We start from the raw sequence: 14,265 nt of genomic DNA, 5'->3' as shown, positions 1-14,265 counted from the left end.
GTGTAAATAAGTTCTAAAACTTATCACGAAAGTGTAAATAAGTCCTAAAACTTGTCACGAAAGTGCAAATAAGTCTTGAAACTTTCAAAAAGTACAATCAATGGAATGACTTGATTGAATCAATTTGACAAGTTTTAGGACTTGTTTGCACTTTTTTTAAGTTTTAGGACTCAAATGTACTTTCGTGATAAGTTTTAGGACTTGTTTACACTTTTTGAAAGTTTTAGGACTCAATTGCATTTTCGAGACAAGTTTTAGGACTTTGAATGCACTTATCCCTAGAAATTAAGAGCCTTCCATTATATTTGTTGTATTTAGGTACCGTTTTCTTGATAAATCAAATGTTGACTTTTTTGTCAAACCTAAAAAAGTCTATTCTTGGTCTACATTTAATAAAATTTGTGAAAACAATAACTTTGCCTGGTTTTAATTTTTAGTTTTTTTGTAAAAGTGATAAAATTCTGAAAATCCATTAACTTGACTCTTTTTTAGATATTTGATTGGGGACTACGATCATTTAAGATAGCAGCCTCTAGCATAAGCTTAGTCATAGGAATTTTGGTGTCAATACATGATTAGTCTTCTTTAGAGTAGAAATTGCATTCCTAAGGTTGAATTTGATGTGCTTTTAGTTTATTGATCGTTAACTCAAGTTAGATGATGGATGTCTAGGTGTTCTAGTTCAATAATCTTTAGGAATTATATCTAACTCGAGCCAAATCGAACTTGATAAGCGTCGATACCTTGCTGGCAATGAAAACTCCTATTAGATGAAGTGATGAAATAATTTTTTGAAGAATGGCTTCTGGTATGTTTCCCTTGAGAATAACTTTGTCTCAATGTGTTCGCATAGAATCAGTTTTTTTTTTATTAATTGCATGATGAAACCGAAGATGTGCTTACATAGAAGCTAGATTCATCATGATATTGCTTGAGGAATGCAATTTTATAGGGATTGAGGACTGGTTACATGGACCCACTCAGGTGGTTCTCGGTTCCAATTTTTCGAATCGGTTTTTAATGAGCGGTTCCCAATTCTAATTTTTCGAAATTAGTCTTCAATGGGCGGTTCTCACCTTGAAATTGGTAACCGCCCACCCAGATCATACGCACTCCTAATCCCTCACCCCTAATCCCAATAAGTTAATGATGACTCCCATTTAACATAAAATATTCATAGGTTAAAGTTGAACTTAAAATGAATCCAACGTCACGTGAAGTAAGGACTAAGGAGAGCCCATGCCTTATTGAGGGCCATATCAGCCCGCCTTTTGAGCATGATTTCCAAACCCGTCTGTTTTTCCCGACCCCCTGTGTCGGGAACGGTTGCGACAGTCATGCGAGTTGAACGTCAAACAGCCCTCGATTTATGGTTGGCACGTAGAGCATGGGACCAATCCGGTCGTGTCATCTTGGTCAGGTGAGTGGGGTGGGTTGGGACAGGTCCATTTTTCATTACAGACCGCCCAACTACCTCCAATTAAAAGGAACGAACCAGAAGTGTACCTATTCAGTGAAGTCACATCCTCCACGGTAAAAGTTCAGCCATTCATTCCTGCCCGTACACCACGTCCCACCAAAATCCTCCACGCCTTTCGTCTCATACACGTGCATGAAGTCACATCGTTGCCTTTCGTCTTTCTCGTACCGGTTCCTTGCACCAAAACCTGTGCGAAATTCATGGATCCGGTCGACACGATCTCTCTTGCGAAGGTCTTCATTCGGCAACACGAGCATGGTAGGGAGTGTGCATTTGAATCGATCTAGCGCTACCGCCGCTCCCTACCCCCTCTCCAATTGCTGTCGCCGCTCCCTACCCCTCTCCAATTGCTAGCGTTTATGGTTCAAATGCATTAACTTCTAGATCTATCCGAGATGTCTAGGCCAACCCAACTTGCTATTTCACCATGATTTGAGTGGTCACCTCACCATAAATGCGCGTTGAGACTCGCAATGCGCACCAACATGCATCACGTGTGTAATTGTGAACCATAGACAGCTTGTGAAAAAGACCACGGATAAGTGCATTTGATGTGGTAAATCATCAATTGCAAAAGTAAATTACTAGCGCCGTGAAAAAATTACCAACATGGTAGAAAGTATATTTGTTTTATTTATTTTATCTTTGATTAATATCACCGAAAACTCTAAACTGATACATTTGTGATAAATTTACCCCTAACTAATTTTTCGATCACAAAAAATTTCAAACTAATTTTGTGACCACAAAAAACCTCTAGTACATTTGCAACAAATTTTCCTTCTATTAAATTAAATTAATACCACGAAAAATCATAAATCGGTAAACATGTAAATTGGAACACCCGTCAACTATCATGTATTATTCAACTTAATAATTTGACGGTAAAATTTAACAAAAATTAATATAGGATAAATTTGTCACATGTATACTAGTTTGGGATTTTTTGTGATCAAAAAATTAGTTTGAAATAGATTTTATCACAAGTATATCAATTTGGCGGTATTAATCCTTTTATCTTCGATCCTCTTTTAAGAACTAGCATCAATCCGGCTTTCTAATTCGGATTATGATGAGGCCTATTTCAACCTCCTCAATTCAATTTATTCCACGGCGTTTCTTAGGCACAAACGATCATATCTTTAGAAATATTTTTTTAAAATTATTTAAATTTTCGCGGAAAAGATATGAATTGAAACAATTTTTAGTCGGTGCAATCTGTGAGGAAGGCCATAGCCGCCATACCATGCGCGCGACACGCCAGCACCCCAATAAATTGAGATTGGTTACCACTCCCCCAACCACACGCCACGTGGGCGCCCCTCATTGGCAACCCCCATCAACCCCAGTCCTTTCGCCTTAATTTCGCCAATTAATGTTCAACTGCGCGCACATTAGCAGCCCCCCTGCTCCGTCTCAGGATCGTCCCCCCAAGAAAAAGCCCCCTCCTCTTCCCGAAATATTACCAAAATGCCACCCCTCTCCGAGAAAGCAAGATTCTTCGTGTTTGGAGAGATAATGACATTAATGGTCCTGAAATTTGATCCAATATGCAATATGATCCTTGAATATTTAAACATTTTCATATAGTTCTGAAACTACATTGAACATAAATAAAAAGTTTAAAGACTATATTGAACATGTAACAAAATTTCAGGGACTAGATTGCATATTGGGCTAAAATTCATGGATCACATTGAACAAATTAAAATTTCAAAGGCCACATTATACACATTCGACAAAAGTTGTGGAACCGTTTGTGTTGTTTTGTCGCCGGTTAAAGACACGACCGTGATGATATTTTAGCAAATTGGGTGGGCTAAAAATGGCATCTTTGGGGATAATTCGACCCGGGTATTGATGGCAAAGATGTATGCCCTCCGCTATAAAGGAACGGCCTTTATGCATCCAGCTGTAGCTCATATCGTTTTCGCTTGCCTTCCCATAATTCTTTCTGTGCAGAGGAAGAGAGAGAGAGAGAGAGAGAGAGAGTGAGGAGAGGAGGAAGACAAGGAGGAGGAGGAGAGAGAGAAGCAGAAGATGGCTCTGATCACCGAGGAGATCAAAGCCCAAGCCGAGTTCTACACTGGGGATGAGATGTGCCAGGTGAAATCCAAGTGTTTGCTCACGGACATCGGGCTGCCCAACGGGCTGCTCCCGCTGAAGGACATGGAGGAATGTGGGTACGTGAGGGAGACCGGGTTCGTGTGGCTCAAGCAGAAGAAGAAGACCGACCACAAGTTCGAGAAGATTGGGAGGCAGGCCTCCTACGCGCCCGAGATCACGGCCCAGGTGGAGCAGGGCAAGATCAAGAAGCTGACGGGTGTGAAGACCAAGGAGCTCCTGGTGTGGGTGTCCCTGAGCGAAATCTACTTAAATGACCCGCCCAACGGGAAGATCACCTTCAAGTCCCCTACTGGGCTGTTCAGGTCCTTCCCTGTCTCTGCCTTTGAGATTGAGGAGGAGGTCAAGGATGTGAGTAAGAACAAGGACGTGAAGGAAGCTGGTGCATCTGTGGAGGTTAAGGAGGCTTAGGAATTTCCTTTGAGAGAGGAGAGGACCGAAAAAACAGCTCTTGAAGTATTCATCTTTTATCAGTTTTCATCTTTGGGTTTTTACCAGTCTTAGTAAATGCTTTTGTTGCTAAGCGTGTCTGCTGCTGTGGGACACTAATGATGGAAGAGGGCATGCAAACCTGGAATAATTTTTAGTACTTGCTGATTCTCATTGAATATTGTCTTTGCTTCAGTATGTCTTTGCACTTTGGTCTATTAGAACGCACTTGAAGACGAAGTGATTAGCCCACTTTGCGTAAATCCATGGTTTCTGGCAACTCATGTTGCAGACCAAACTGTAGGAATTACACTGTTAAAAGTCCTTGCTGGAAACAAATGCTGCCTAAATCAGGAATAGAGCTGGGGAAGAGGATACTTAAATTACTATGGATCTATGCACTGAAATCTTTGCAAGTTCTTATATTCTTTTCAGTGTCTTTTTATTATCTTTTTTTGTTTAAGCAAGGATACTTCTGAGCAAAACCCAACATAGCATCCGGTTCAGACTAGAGAGAGTTGGGAACAGGCACTGGAGCCATATATCAGCAAAGCTTATATGCTTTTCCAGATTCAATATCTAAAATAAAGGTGGGTATGATGTTTTGGACAAATGATCTGCATTTCTCCATTAAGAGATGTAAAGAAAAGAGAAATCTCATGAGCTAATTGACCCTAGTCTCATGGTGGGATTGCACATGAGTTCCATCGCTCACAAAATTGCCGAGCAAAACACTAGCATTTCTCCTGGGTTTTAGTTAGGGGTGAGCAACTTGGACCGCCCAAACTGGGACCGGATCGGACCGGACCGGACCGACGGGTTTGGTCCGGTTCTCGGGACTATCGGTCCGGTTCCCGGTTGCTAAAAGCGGAACCGGTTTCCGGGCGATCCGGTTCCCGGTTCCAAGGGGGAGCCGGACCGGACCGGATCGATTATTTAATATATATTTTTGTTATTTTTTTCTTTAAAAAAATTAATAAACGTGAATTAAACTCTAAGTGAATTTCATTATCATAAATTCATTGATAAAAATTAGTAAAATGTGAATTAAACCCTAAGTGAACTTCATTGATAGAAATTCATTGACAAAAATTAATAAAATGTAAATCAAACCTTAAGTATTTAATCAAAAAAAAAATTAAACTCTAAGTGATCGGTTTCATTGGATCGGAATCGGACCGGACCGGCGGTCCGGTCCGATTCCCGGTCCTAGATCTAATCGGTCCAGTCCGCAATTCCCAAAATTGAGAATCGATTCTCTCGGTCCGATTTCCGATTTCCCCTTGAAATCGGACCGGGACTCGAAACCGGAAACTGGACCAGGAATCAGTCCTCCTTAATTTTAGTCTTTGTCCAGGTCAATCTGACAGCATCTCAAAAAGCTGTATCTAGGGTTGAAAAATGGCAATTTTCTGTTGGACAGCTTTTAACGCGAATGGCAGTAGGCAGATGCTTGCTTAGTCCCGCAAGCAACAGATAGGCCATCTGTAAGGGCATTTCTCTTTCTCCACCAGATTAAGCCATGACCTGTAATTATAAATATATCATGACAAGCACAGGTGATTTTGTTTCGCTTCAGGCGCATAATAACCTCCTATAGCTGAGGGCGATAACTGATAGTTTAGTTATGGAAATTCTGATTGCCAAATGCTTCTCCTATTGTTAGATTAGCACGGGGAGGCAAATGGTAGATGTGTCCACTTTTTTGCTAATTTTGCTTTGTTTAGACCATAGAGCGAGTGCTCAGCTTGGCCCTACGCCATTAGCACAACTATCAGTCTATTACCCCTTACATCGGGTGATCAAGTTGGAACATTTGTATAGTGCACAACGAAGAGTTCCGTCGCAAGTTGCTGTTGAAATGGTGTTGCAACGGTAAAAGATGTTGCAGCAGACTACGCCGAGATTGAGGACGCGCGACTTCCACACTAGTAATTTGATAAGACATGAACTCCATAATCTCCTGCGAAGTGACTTAAAAGAGTTCCGGCTCTGATGGTCATTCACTCAAAATCACTACCGGGGCAAACAAGTATGCACAACTCTTCCGGGGCATTTCCTCTGGATGAACTACTCAAATTCACTCATCAGCGAGTGCCAACCAGACTGGAATATCATGCACTGGACGAGAACTTTACGGCTTTGGGCAGGTGCGACATCAGCGACGAGATTGTGTGGAGTTTTCGAGCGTCGAATTCAAACTTCCAATGTTTTCGCCCTTTGTTCATCCCGATTGCATGTCCTTAACACGCAAAACAGGTGATCCATGCTTGAAGGAGGGAAAATGCTCATGTGACATGTGAAAGGTTCGGTCATAGCAACTCCACCATAGCAACATCCGTCATAGTTTTAGTGTGAGGCGCTCTTTTCTTTTCTGTTTTCCTCTTAGAGGAAGCTGGAGGGGAAAATCAGAAGGCCATTGAGGATCTACAGATATGCTGCAACTTGCCATTAAAATATTTCATGCAGTTCAAACGTCACTGAATTCTTTTGCTCCGGAACAACATGTTAAGTATGCCCTTTCGTTGGAGCTTAGTAAGAATGCACTTCTCCCATTCTTAACGTATAGTTTGAGATTCTATGCATAATTCAGAAGTCTCTTTGATAACTTGCTGGCAAGACTAAAAAAACTTGACAATCGAGCTCCCACCTTTTAGGAATGGTTTACAAAATCCGGATCACTCCCTAATCCTATGAATTCAGCTTGACATGATGACTGGTTCGATTGAGCTGAAAATCGTAAAATGCAGACGAAACAATAATGCATTTGTTTCGCCAAAAAATTAACGATTTGGAAATTATTTTTGAACAATAATTATCCTTAATATTCGTGAAACAAAAGCATACTAAACTTCAAAATTGAGCAGCATTTATACATGGTTTTGCAAAGATTTTAACTTTATTCATTATTTGTACTCTTGCTGTTGAAATTTGAATTGACTATTCTATTTAGTATTGAACAACTCAAATCAAACATGTTTGACCTCCAAGCACCAGAAAACATCAGAGCACATGTGTCTAAATTGACTGAGTTCCAGCAAGACGAGAGATATTTTCACTATTCAAATTGAGTTTGAGCAATTTTTCAGTCCCCACTGAGGTTCCCGACCAACGACCAGGAACCTGTCCGAGCTTTCACTGGATGATCGCGCGACGCTACGATGACACGGACTAAGCGGTCCATCAGCAAGCACTTCGTCGTCATCCCATGAATTTCGCCAAAGTTCGCAACTTTTCTGCGCTCGTCAAGCCAAGTTTGCACCGCCGCCCATCTTTTGCTCCCACCATCACTCTCTCAATCCTAGAGACCCACTTGGGACGATGCCGCAACCTCAAGCAGTTCAACCAAATCCTATCTCAGATGATCCTCACCGGGTACATCAGAGACGCTTACGCAGCGAGTAGGCTCCTCAAGTTCTCCACTGACTCTCACTTCGTCCACGTTAGTTACTCCTTTCGTGTCTTTAGTTATGTTGAGAACCCAAATGGGTTTTCGTGGAACACGATGATGAGGGCTTTTGTGCAGAATGATAGCCCTCAAAATGCTGTTTTGCTGTACAAGTTGATGTTGAATCACAATGTGGCTCCCGATAACTTCACGTATCCCATTTTAGTTCAGGCTTGCAGTTTGCGGTTCTCAGAATTTGAGGGGAAACAAGTGCATGATCATGTTCTGAAACTGGGTTTTGATTCGGATATTTATGTCCTGAACACGTCGATCAACTTGTACTCGGTTCATGGGAATATGGAAGATGCACGGAAGCTGTTTGATAAAAGTATCGTTCTGGACACCGTCTCTTGGAACTCAATTCTGGCGGGTTATGTTCAGGTGGGGAATGTTGACGAAGCAAAACTGATTTTTGATCAGATGCCTAAAAGAAATGTGATTGCTTCAAATTCGATGATTGTTTTATTTGGAAAGACAGGACGTGTGGTGGATGCGTATGAGCTATTTAGTCAAATGGAGGAAAAGGATATGGTGTCATGGAGTGCATTAATTTCTTGTTATGAACAGAATGGGATGTATGACAAGGCTTTGGTTATGTTTAAGGAAATGGCTGGTAAAGGTGTCAGAGTGGACGAGGTTGTCGTGATTAGCATTCTTTCAGCGTGTGCACATTTGTTTGCTGGCGAGATGGGGAAGTTGATCCATGGGTTGGTGGTGAAACTTGGGATTGAATCTTATGTTAACCTTCAAAATGCATTGATTCACATTTATTCAATATGTGATGAGATACTGATTGCAGAAAGAATGTTCAGAGCTGGATACCCTCATCTGGATTTAATTTCCTGGAACTCCATGATATCGGGGTATTTGAGAAATGGATTGATCGAAAATGCGAAGGCATTATTTGATTCAATGCCAGAGAAGGACATAGTATCTTGGAGTGCAATGATATCCGGATATGCTCAACATGACCATTTCTCAGATACTTTGGAGCTGTTTCAACAGATGCAGCTCACAGGAATACAGCCCGACGAAACCATTTTGGTGAGTGTCATCTCAGCTTGTACTCACTTGGCTGCCCTTGATCAAGGAAAATGGGTTCATGCGTACATTAGGAAGAATTGCCTCAAGGTTAATGTTATTTTGGGTACGACCCTGATCGACATGTACATGAAGTGTGGTTGTGTTGAAAATGCATTGGATGTTTTCCAGTTAATGGAGGACAAAGGTGTCTCCACATGGAACGCTGTGATTCTTGGGTTGGCGATGAACGGCTTGGTGGGGAAGTCACTAAACATCTTTCTAGAGATGAAGAATTGTGGAGTAGCACCCAATGACATAACCTTTATTGGAGTTCTTGGAGCATGTAGACATATGGGCTTAGTAGACGAGGGATGCTTTCACTTTGATTCCATGGTACAAAATTATAAGATAGAACCCAATGTCAAGCATTACGGGTGCATGGTGGACCTTCTGGGACGTGCTGGTAAGCTTAAAGAAGCAGAGGAGCTTATTGAGAGCATGCCTATGGCACCAGATGTTTCTACTTGGGGGGCCCTTCTCGGAGCTTGTAGAAAGCACAGTGACATTGAAAGGGGGGAGAGGATAGGAAGAAAGCTTGTTGAGCTTCAGCCAGACCATGATGGTTTCCATGTGTTATTGTCAAACCTGTATGCTTCCAAAGGGCATTGGCAGAATGTGCTTGAGATTAGAGGAATTATGGAGCAGCATGGAGTGATGAAAACACCAGGTTGTAGCATGATCGAAGCAAATGGGGTGATTCATGAATTCCTGGCTGGTGATAAGACGCATCCTCAACGAGAAGATATTGACAGCAAGTTGGATGAAATGGCTAAGAAGTTAAAGATGGAAGGTTATGTGCCAGACATGAATGAGGTTTCTCTTGAAATCGACGAGGAGGAAAAGGAAACAACTTTGTTAAGACACAGCGAGAAGCTTGCTATTGCATTTGGGCTTCTCAATATTCCTACAGCAATGCCAATTAGAATAATAAAGAACTTACGAATATGTAATGACTGTCACGCAATTGCTAAGTTCACCTCTAAAGCTTACAACCGTGACATTATCGTGAGAGATAGACATCGATTCCACCACTTCAAGCAAGGAAATTGTTCTTGCATGGACTTTTGGTAGCAAAGAATCTGAACTAAACATCAAGATCAACATAGCTGCCTTGCTGGAGAGATCCTCACATTTGAACTTTTGACCCTTTAAGCTTTGAGAAGCACTTCCTTCTGCTGTATGCCCTGGCGAGCCCTGAAGCGAAAAATCCAGTATGGATGAAGGAAAGGCCTTTTATTATTTGAGGTAAAATCTTCTGGTCTCTGAATTCCTTATGTTTTTGTTTATTTAGGAGAAAGATCCTGAATTCGAGATCAAACAAAACAATCTTGTGAAACTGTTAGGAATGGGGGACAAACCAATATCTGGGCATGACATTTATTTCTCATTTATTCCTTGCTGGAGCTTCAGATGATTTAGGACTTCTGAAGAAAGTTAAAGTTTCTGAAATCAGCTTGGGCAATGATGTTGCTTGCCAAGTATGAGATCCGCGTCTTGGTCAGATTCAAATTGACAAATTGCTGCATCGATTGTCCGTGCAACCTTGAAATGGATGCAGTTTCGTGGATTGCAGCCTGAGCAAGTGATGGTACAGCAAGTGATGGAACATCTTCTGTAAATGATATTTGACTTTTTCCCTCGCTTACAAAATCTCTTTCATATTATGTTGAGAATTGCTAGTTAAAATAGACTTAACTATACTAAAGGCGGAAGGTTGTGGAAAAGAGATGATACTTCATTTTGTTGGCAGGAGCAATCCTCAGAGCAGATTCCTGTATCTTATTTGGCTGATTGGATTTTATATCTTCATGTTACTGAAGAAAGAGATTTGTTATTAGTCTTAAGTGAAAGTTGCATGGGATGCTTGTGCAGTGCTTGTTCGAAGGGGCTAGTATCTGTTGCAGAGATAAAGAAGCTCTTTCTACTGATGAGAGGGTCACAATCTCTGCAGAGAAGAAGTCTGAGACTATTTGCCTGAGGATATACACAACTGGAAATTGTTATGATCTCTAATTTTTCTCTGAGGCTGTTAAGTTTTAGTCCTTCTGGCTGTTAATGTAGCTGAAATTATTCTTTTTGTCGTCCAAACGTGAAGGAGAGATTGTTTTATTATGCAAAGTCTTCAGAAAGTGGCTCTTGATTTTTACCAGAAAATGAATCTTTTCTTATAATTCCATAGGGTTGGCTTATCAGTTAAGAAATGAGGGTGTGCATGTAGATTATGTGCTCGACACATGTCCGATTTTCCGCATTGTTAATACATGCAATCTTATGTCTGGGTACCCATCGGAGCTTTTGACTTTTCCTTGTCAATGAGGTTAGTGTGGAAAATTGATAGCATCACAACCTATATTCATCTCGATCCAGCGAACTTACTTTGATGCTAGAAGGCAAACTATCAAAGTGAATTAAGAAGGGGAAGCTTGGCCCGGCTAGTTCAGCATAAGCGTCATATCCAAGAGGGTATAGGTTAACCTCCTCACCTGTCAACCCTCAGGCCAAGAACCGGTCAAACTGGTTACCAATTTGCACCCGGTTGAACAAGGGCAAAGCTGGCTTGCACACAGTGCTGAACTAAACTCGATGACTGACCACCATCCCTTGAAACAGTTGGTCCAGTCCATTTTAGAAACAATAAAATGCACATGGTGGGTACATAACTTGCATCAGGACTAAACATCAGCAGAATTACTAAGCCACATAAACAAAAATTTTGATACTCGACGTAATGGAAAACATTTTCTCAGGTTGTTATCCTACTGTCGAACAGTAAGTCTCGCATGTAGCAGAAGATGGACAAAATATCCATCTTTGCTTCACCCACACGCTAAATATGCTGGCCTGAATCACCAGCTGCAGGAGCCACTTCTCCATGAGAGCCAGACAGATTAGTTGATTTCGCTTATGCGTAAGAGGATCCAAAGCACCCATTATTCCAAGAGCCCGACAAAGGCATATTCTACAAAGTATCAGATGGATACTTATCAAACACTGTCATGTAGTTCAATTTCATATATAGCTACCTTCAGTACTTCGCGTCAGGTAGACCATTTACTCAGTAAGGCGTTATCCGGTACTGCAAAATCAAATGGTACAAGATTCTTGATGTTTTAGATTCATTGCATCAGATTCTTGAAATGGAAAGAAGAGCCATACATGAGTGAAGCATTATGTACATCAGTACGATCGAGGAAGTTGCAAAACATTCTATTGTACCTGCTGAAATCGGAATTCTGAAGCTTACAATTTTACAATCCAATAATCGATGACAGCTCAGCTCGTGCCAATATCAAAGTTGCCGGAGTCGCCATACATTGGACTTTTGCTATTATGTAAGTCTCCTTGAATTTGACAGAAGCACACAACTATTCCACTCTAAGGTATGAATGGAAGTGAGCAAGAACTCATATAATTATATTCGAACCAAGATATGGTCATGATTCACCAGTTAGGAATAATAAACCTGTTAAAAGTGTTATTTCCCACCGGTCAAGTATGGGGTTTCTTCGACCAAAGAAAAATATGGGATTTCAATGGGCTCACAAACATGTAAGTCTTTTAACTTAATGGCTTAAGTTTTTAAGCCGAACTTCTTAACATAGTATTGAAGAGAGACATACCTTCCGAGTTCATTGACTTGGCCGTGGAGCGACAAACGTTTCCCCCTACCATCGGAATCAGGTAGGTAGGCACTCCTTTTCAGCTCTGTTTTCACTGTTTCTTTGAAATCAGAGACGCCAAGTTTAATCGGCAGATTCACGGCTCTATCGTGTGAAAGTAGAGCTGCTATTGTAATGGATAATATGTTGATTTAGGTCTCTGTGTTTCATGTTTAAACTGAGAAGTGCGTTGAAATTGAATCTAGAATTCATGTTACCCACCTGTTCGACAATGTACCTGAGAAACGTGCTTGTGATCGCGACGGCGACGGGTTTGCTCGACCGGTGAAATTGCGAAGAAACGCGCGATGGTGGGTAAATGGGCAGGCCTGGCCCGGTTAAGCCTGAATCAGGTGAAAATTAGGCAAGTTATTATTTGTGCTAACCATATTACCTTCGCAATTGGTTTAAAATCATCTTTTGAAAGTCAAAACTTATTGTACGTCGTCCTTTAAATTCATCGTAAATCCATAGATTTTCCCAGCATGTGCCCTACCTTCACAGGTTCAAGGACAACAAAATCATGTAACGCTTACATCCTATGATACACTGGGCCAGTAATTCGTATCCATCTCTTCTATCCGTGTCAAAAGCTCGCGTCATTTCATGCAGATACCAAAAATTCTTCGAAATCAAACCAAAGCGTCGTTTTGAAAAAATCGAACGAGACCATGTCGATTCTAGTCAGCTTCGAGCTGCGCCGAATTCTGGCTCCTCACAAAATATCCGTGTCGCGTTCCGAGTTGTAGCCATGGGTCGCTGTCAAGAATCGCCCGTCGACTAACTATGCGCCGGCTCGATTTGACAGGGCCTCGGCACTTCGTCGGTCATAGGCGATGATGACAATGTGGGTGCACCCTGTTTAGGGAAACCAGTGAGCACATTTTCAGTTACTTCGGCGGCATCACAAAGAAGGCTATGATGACATCCTTGCTCGAGATCGAGAAGGGGGGGCATTGGAAAGGGAGCAGGAGGAGGGGGAGGAGGGAAGCGACGGATTTCCGGCTTGATTCGAGGGAGAGATGTTGACCGCAAGGGAGGCCCTGTCGGGGGTCGCAAAGACACCCCTGACCAAACAAAAAAAAAAAATCAACGAGGAAAGAGTTCGCGTTCGAGAGAAGTTTGGACATTCGATGGGATCGATCAGGACATGCCAGCATTGTGTGGCACGTTCACCGTGCAATTTTCATGGGGTTGAAAGCGGGGGGGAAACTGACGTATTATTCCCAGGCGTGATTCTTCCCACCTCGGCTCGATCTTAGAGGAATACGCACAAGACTCGCTCTCTCGTCAAATTGGGGCAGCAGCCGACACCGAATTTTCGTGTCGGCTTGGGTTGCCGTTTGCGTAGTGATTTGCTGTTTTCGTGTCGGCTCGCCTCGTTTTGATATGCCAATCCGTACACGACACGCCCCTTTCACGTTGAATTGACTGGCGCTATTCCCATACGGGTCCCTCCCTCTCTCGGCTATAGATCATTTCTTGCCCTCCTCTTCTTCTTCTTCTTCTTCTTCTTCTTCTTCTTCTTCTTCTTCCCTTTTTTTTCTTTTGTTTCGATTTGGCTGGAGGCTTGAAGCCGCCCCCATGCTCCTCTAGAACGGTACTTATTAAAGGGTAAAATCCGGGGCCCGCTCTTGATTTGGCAGTATTGCTTGCCTTCTCCTTTTCTTCTTTTTTGGTTTTTCCCCTTTTCTTTCTTCGTTTGAAACAAGATTGGTGCATCTCTTTTCCTATATATATATATTTGGTAGAAGCTAACTAAGCACAATTAACAGTGAAAAGAATCATCTCCCAGTTTTAGGACGCATTTCCGTTTAATTATAACTTTAATATGTGTCGTTAGGTTGTAATCCGTGTATTTTAACTGCTCAACTTTTATTTTATTCAATGAATTTAATAGCCAATTTTTTAATTATTTATTGTGTGATGTATTTAATATTTCGATCGACTCTGATCCATTTTTTCTGTTTATAGCAACAGACTTCAAAATGACAGTCAATCAAACGAAATCCGATCTTTCTTCTCTGAAGTGCAATAGAAAT

At 41.6% G+C, this 14,265-nt stretch overlaps 2 protein-coding genes across 5 annotated transcripts; both read left to right on the top strand.

Moving 5' to 3' along the window:
* The first annotated feature begins 3,419 nt into the window (after positions 1 to 3,419).
* Positions 3,420 to 4,212, top strand: LOC115680283 (uncharacterized). Its single transcript, XM_030604076.2, has one exon. The coding sequence runs from the start codon at positions 3,521 to 3,523 to the stop codon at positions 4,013 to 4,015; it is 495 nt and encodes a 164-aa protein (XP_030459936.1). The 5' UTR covers positions 3,420 to 3,520; the 3' UTR covers positions 4,016 to 4,212.
* Positions 4,213 to 6,956: 2,744 nt separating this feature from the next.
* On the top strand, positions 6,957 to 10,737 carry LOC115680242 (pentatricopeptide repeat-containing protein At3g62890-like). Of its 4 annotated transcripts, XM_056312594.1 has the most exons (3): positions 6,960 to 7,475; positions 7,653 to 9,809; positions 9,975 to 10,737. In XM_056312594.1, exons 1-2 carry the CDS (start codon positions 7,242 to 7,244, stop codon positions 9,633 to 9,635), a joined length of 2,217 nt encoding a protein of 738 aa, XP_056168569.1. In that variant the 5' UTR covers positions 6,960 to 7,241; the 3' UTR covers positions 9,636 to 9,809; positions 9,975 to 10,737. The 4 variants fall into 4 exon arrangements, with proteins under 4 accessions (XP_030459874.1, XP_056168568.1, XP_030459873.1 ...); XM_030604014.2 differs by having other exon boundaries at positions 6,957 to 9,809; positions 9,984 to 10,737; XM_056312593.1 differs by having other exon boundaries at positions 6,957 to 9,809.
* The last annotated feature ends 3,528 nt before the right edge of the window (positions 10,738 to 14,265 follow it).

The sequence above is a fragment of the Syzygium oleosum genome, unplaced genomic scaffold (assembly GCF_021117445.2).
Source record: "Syzygium oleosum isolate NSW1041296 unplaced genomic scaffold, Sole_v2.1 Sole_v2.06, whole genome shotgun sequence".
NCBI classification, from domain to species: Eukaryota; Viridiplantae; Streptophyta; class Magnoliopsida; order Myrtales; family Myrtaceae; genus Syzygium; species Syzygium oleosum.
The sequence above is the reverse complement of the archived record's forward strand: the minus strand, read 5'-3'. Positions and strand labels throughout refer to the sequence as shown.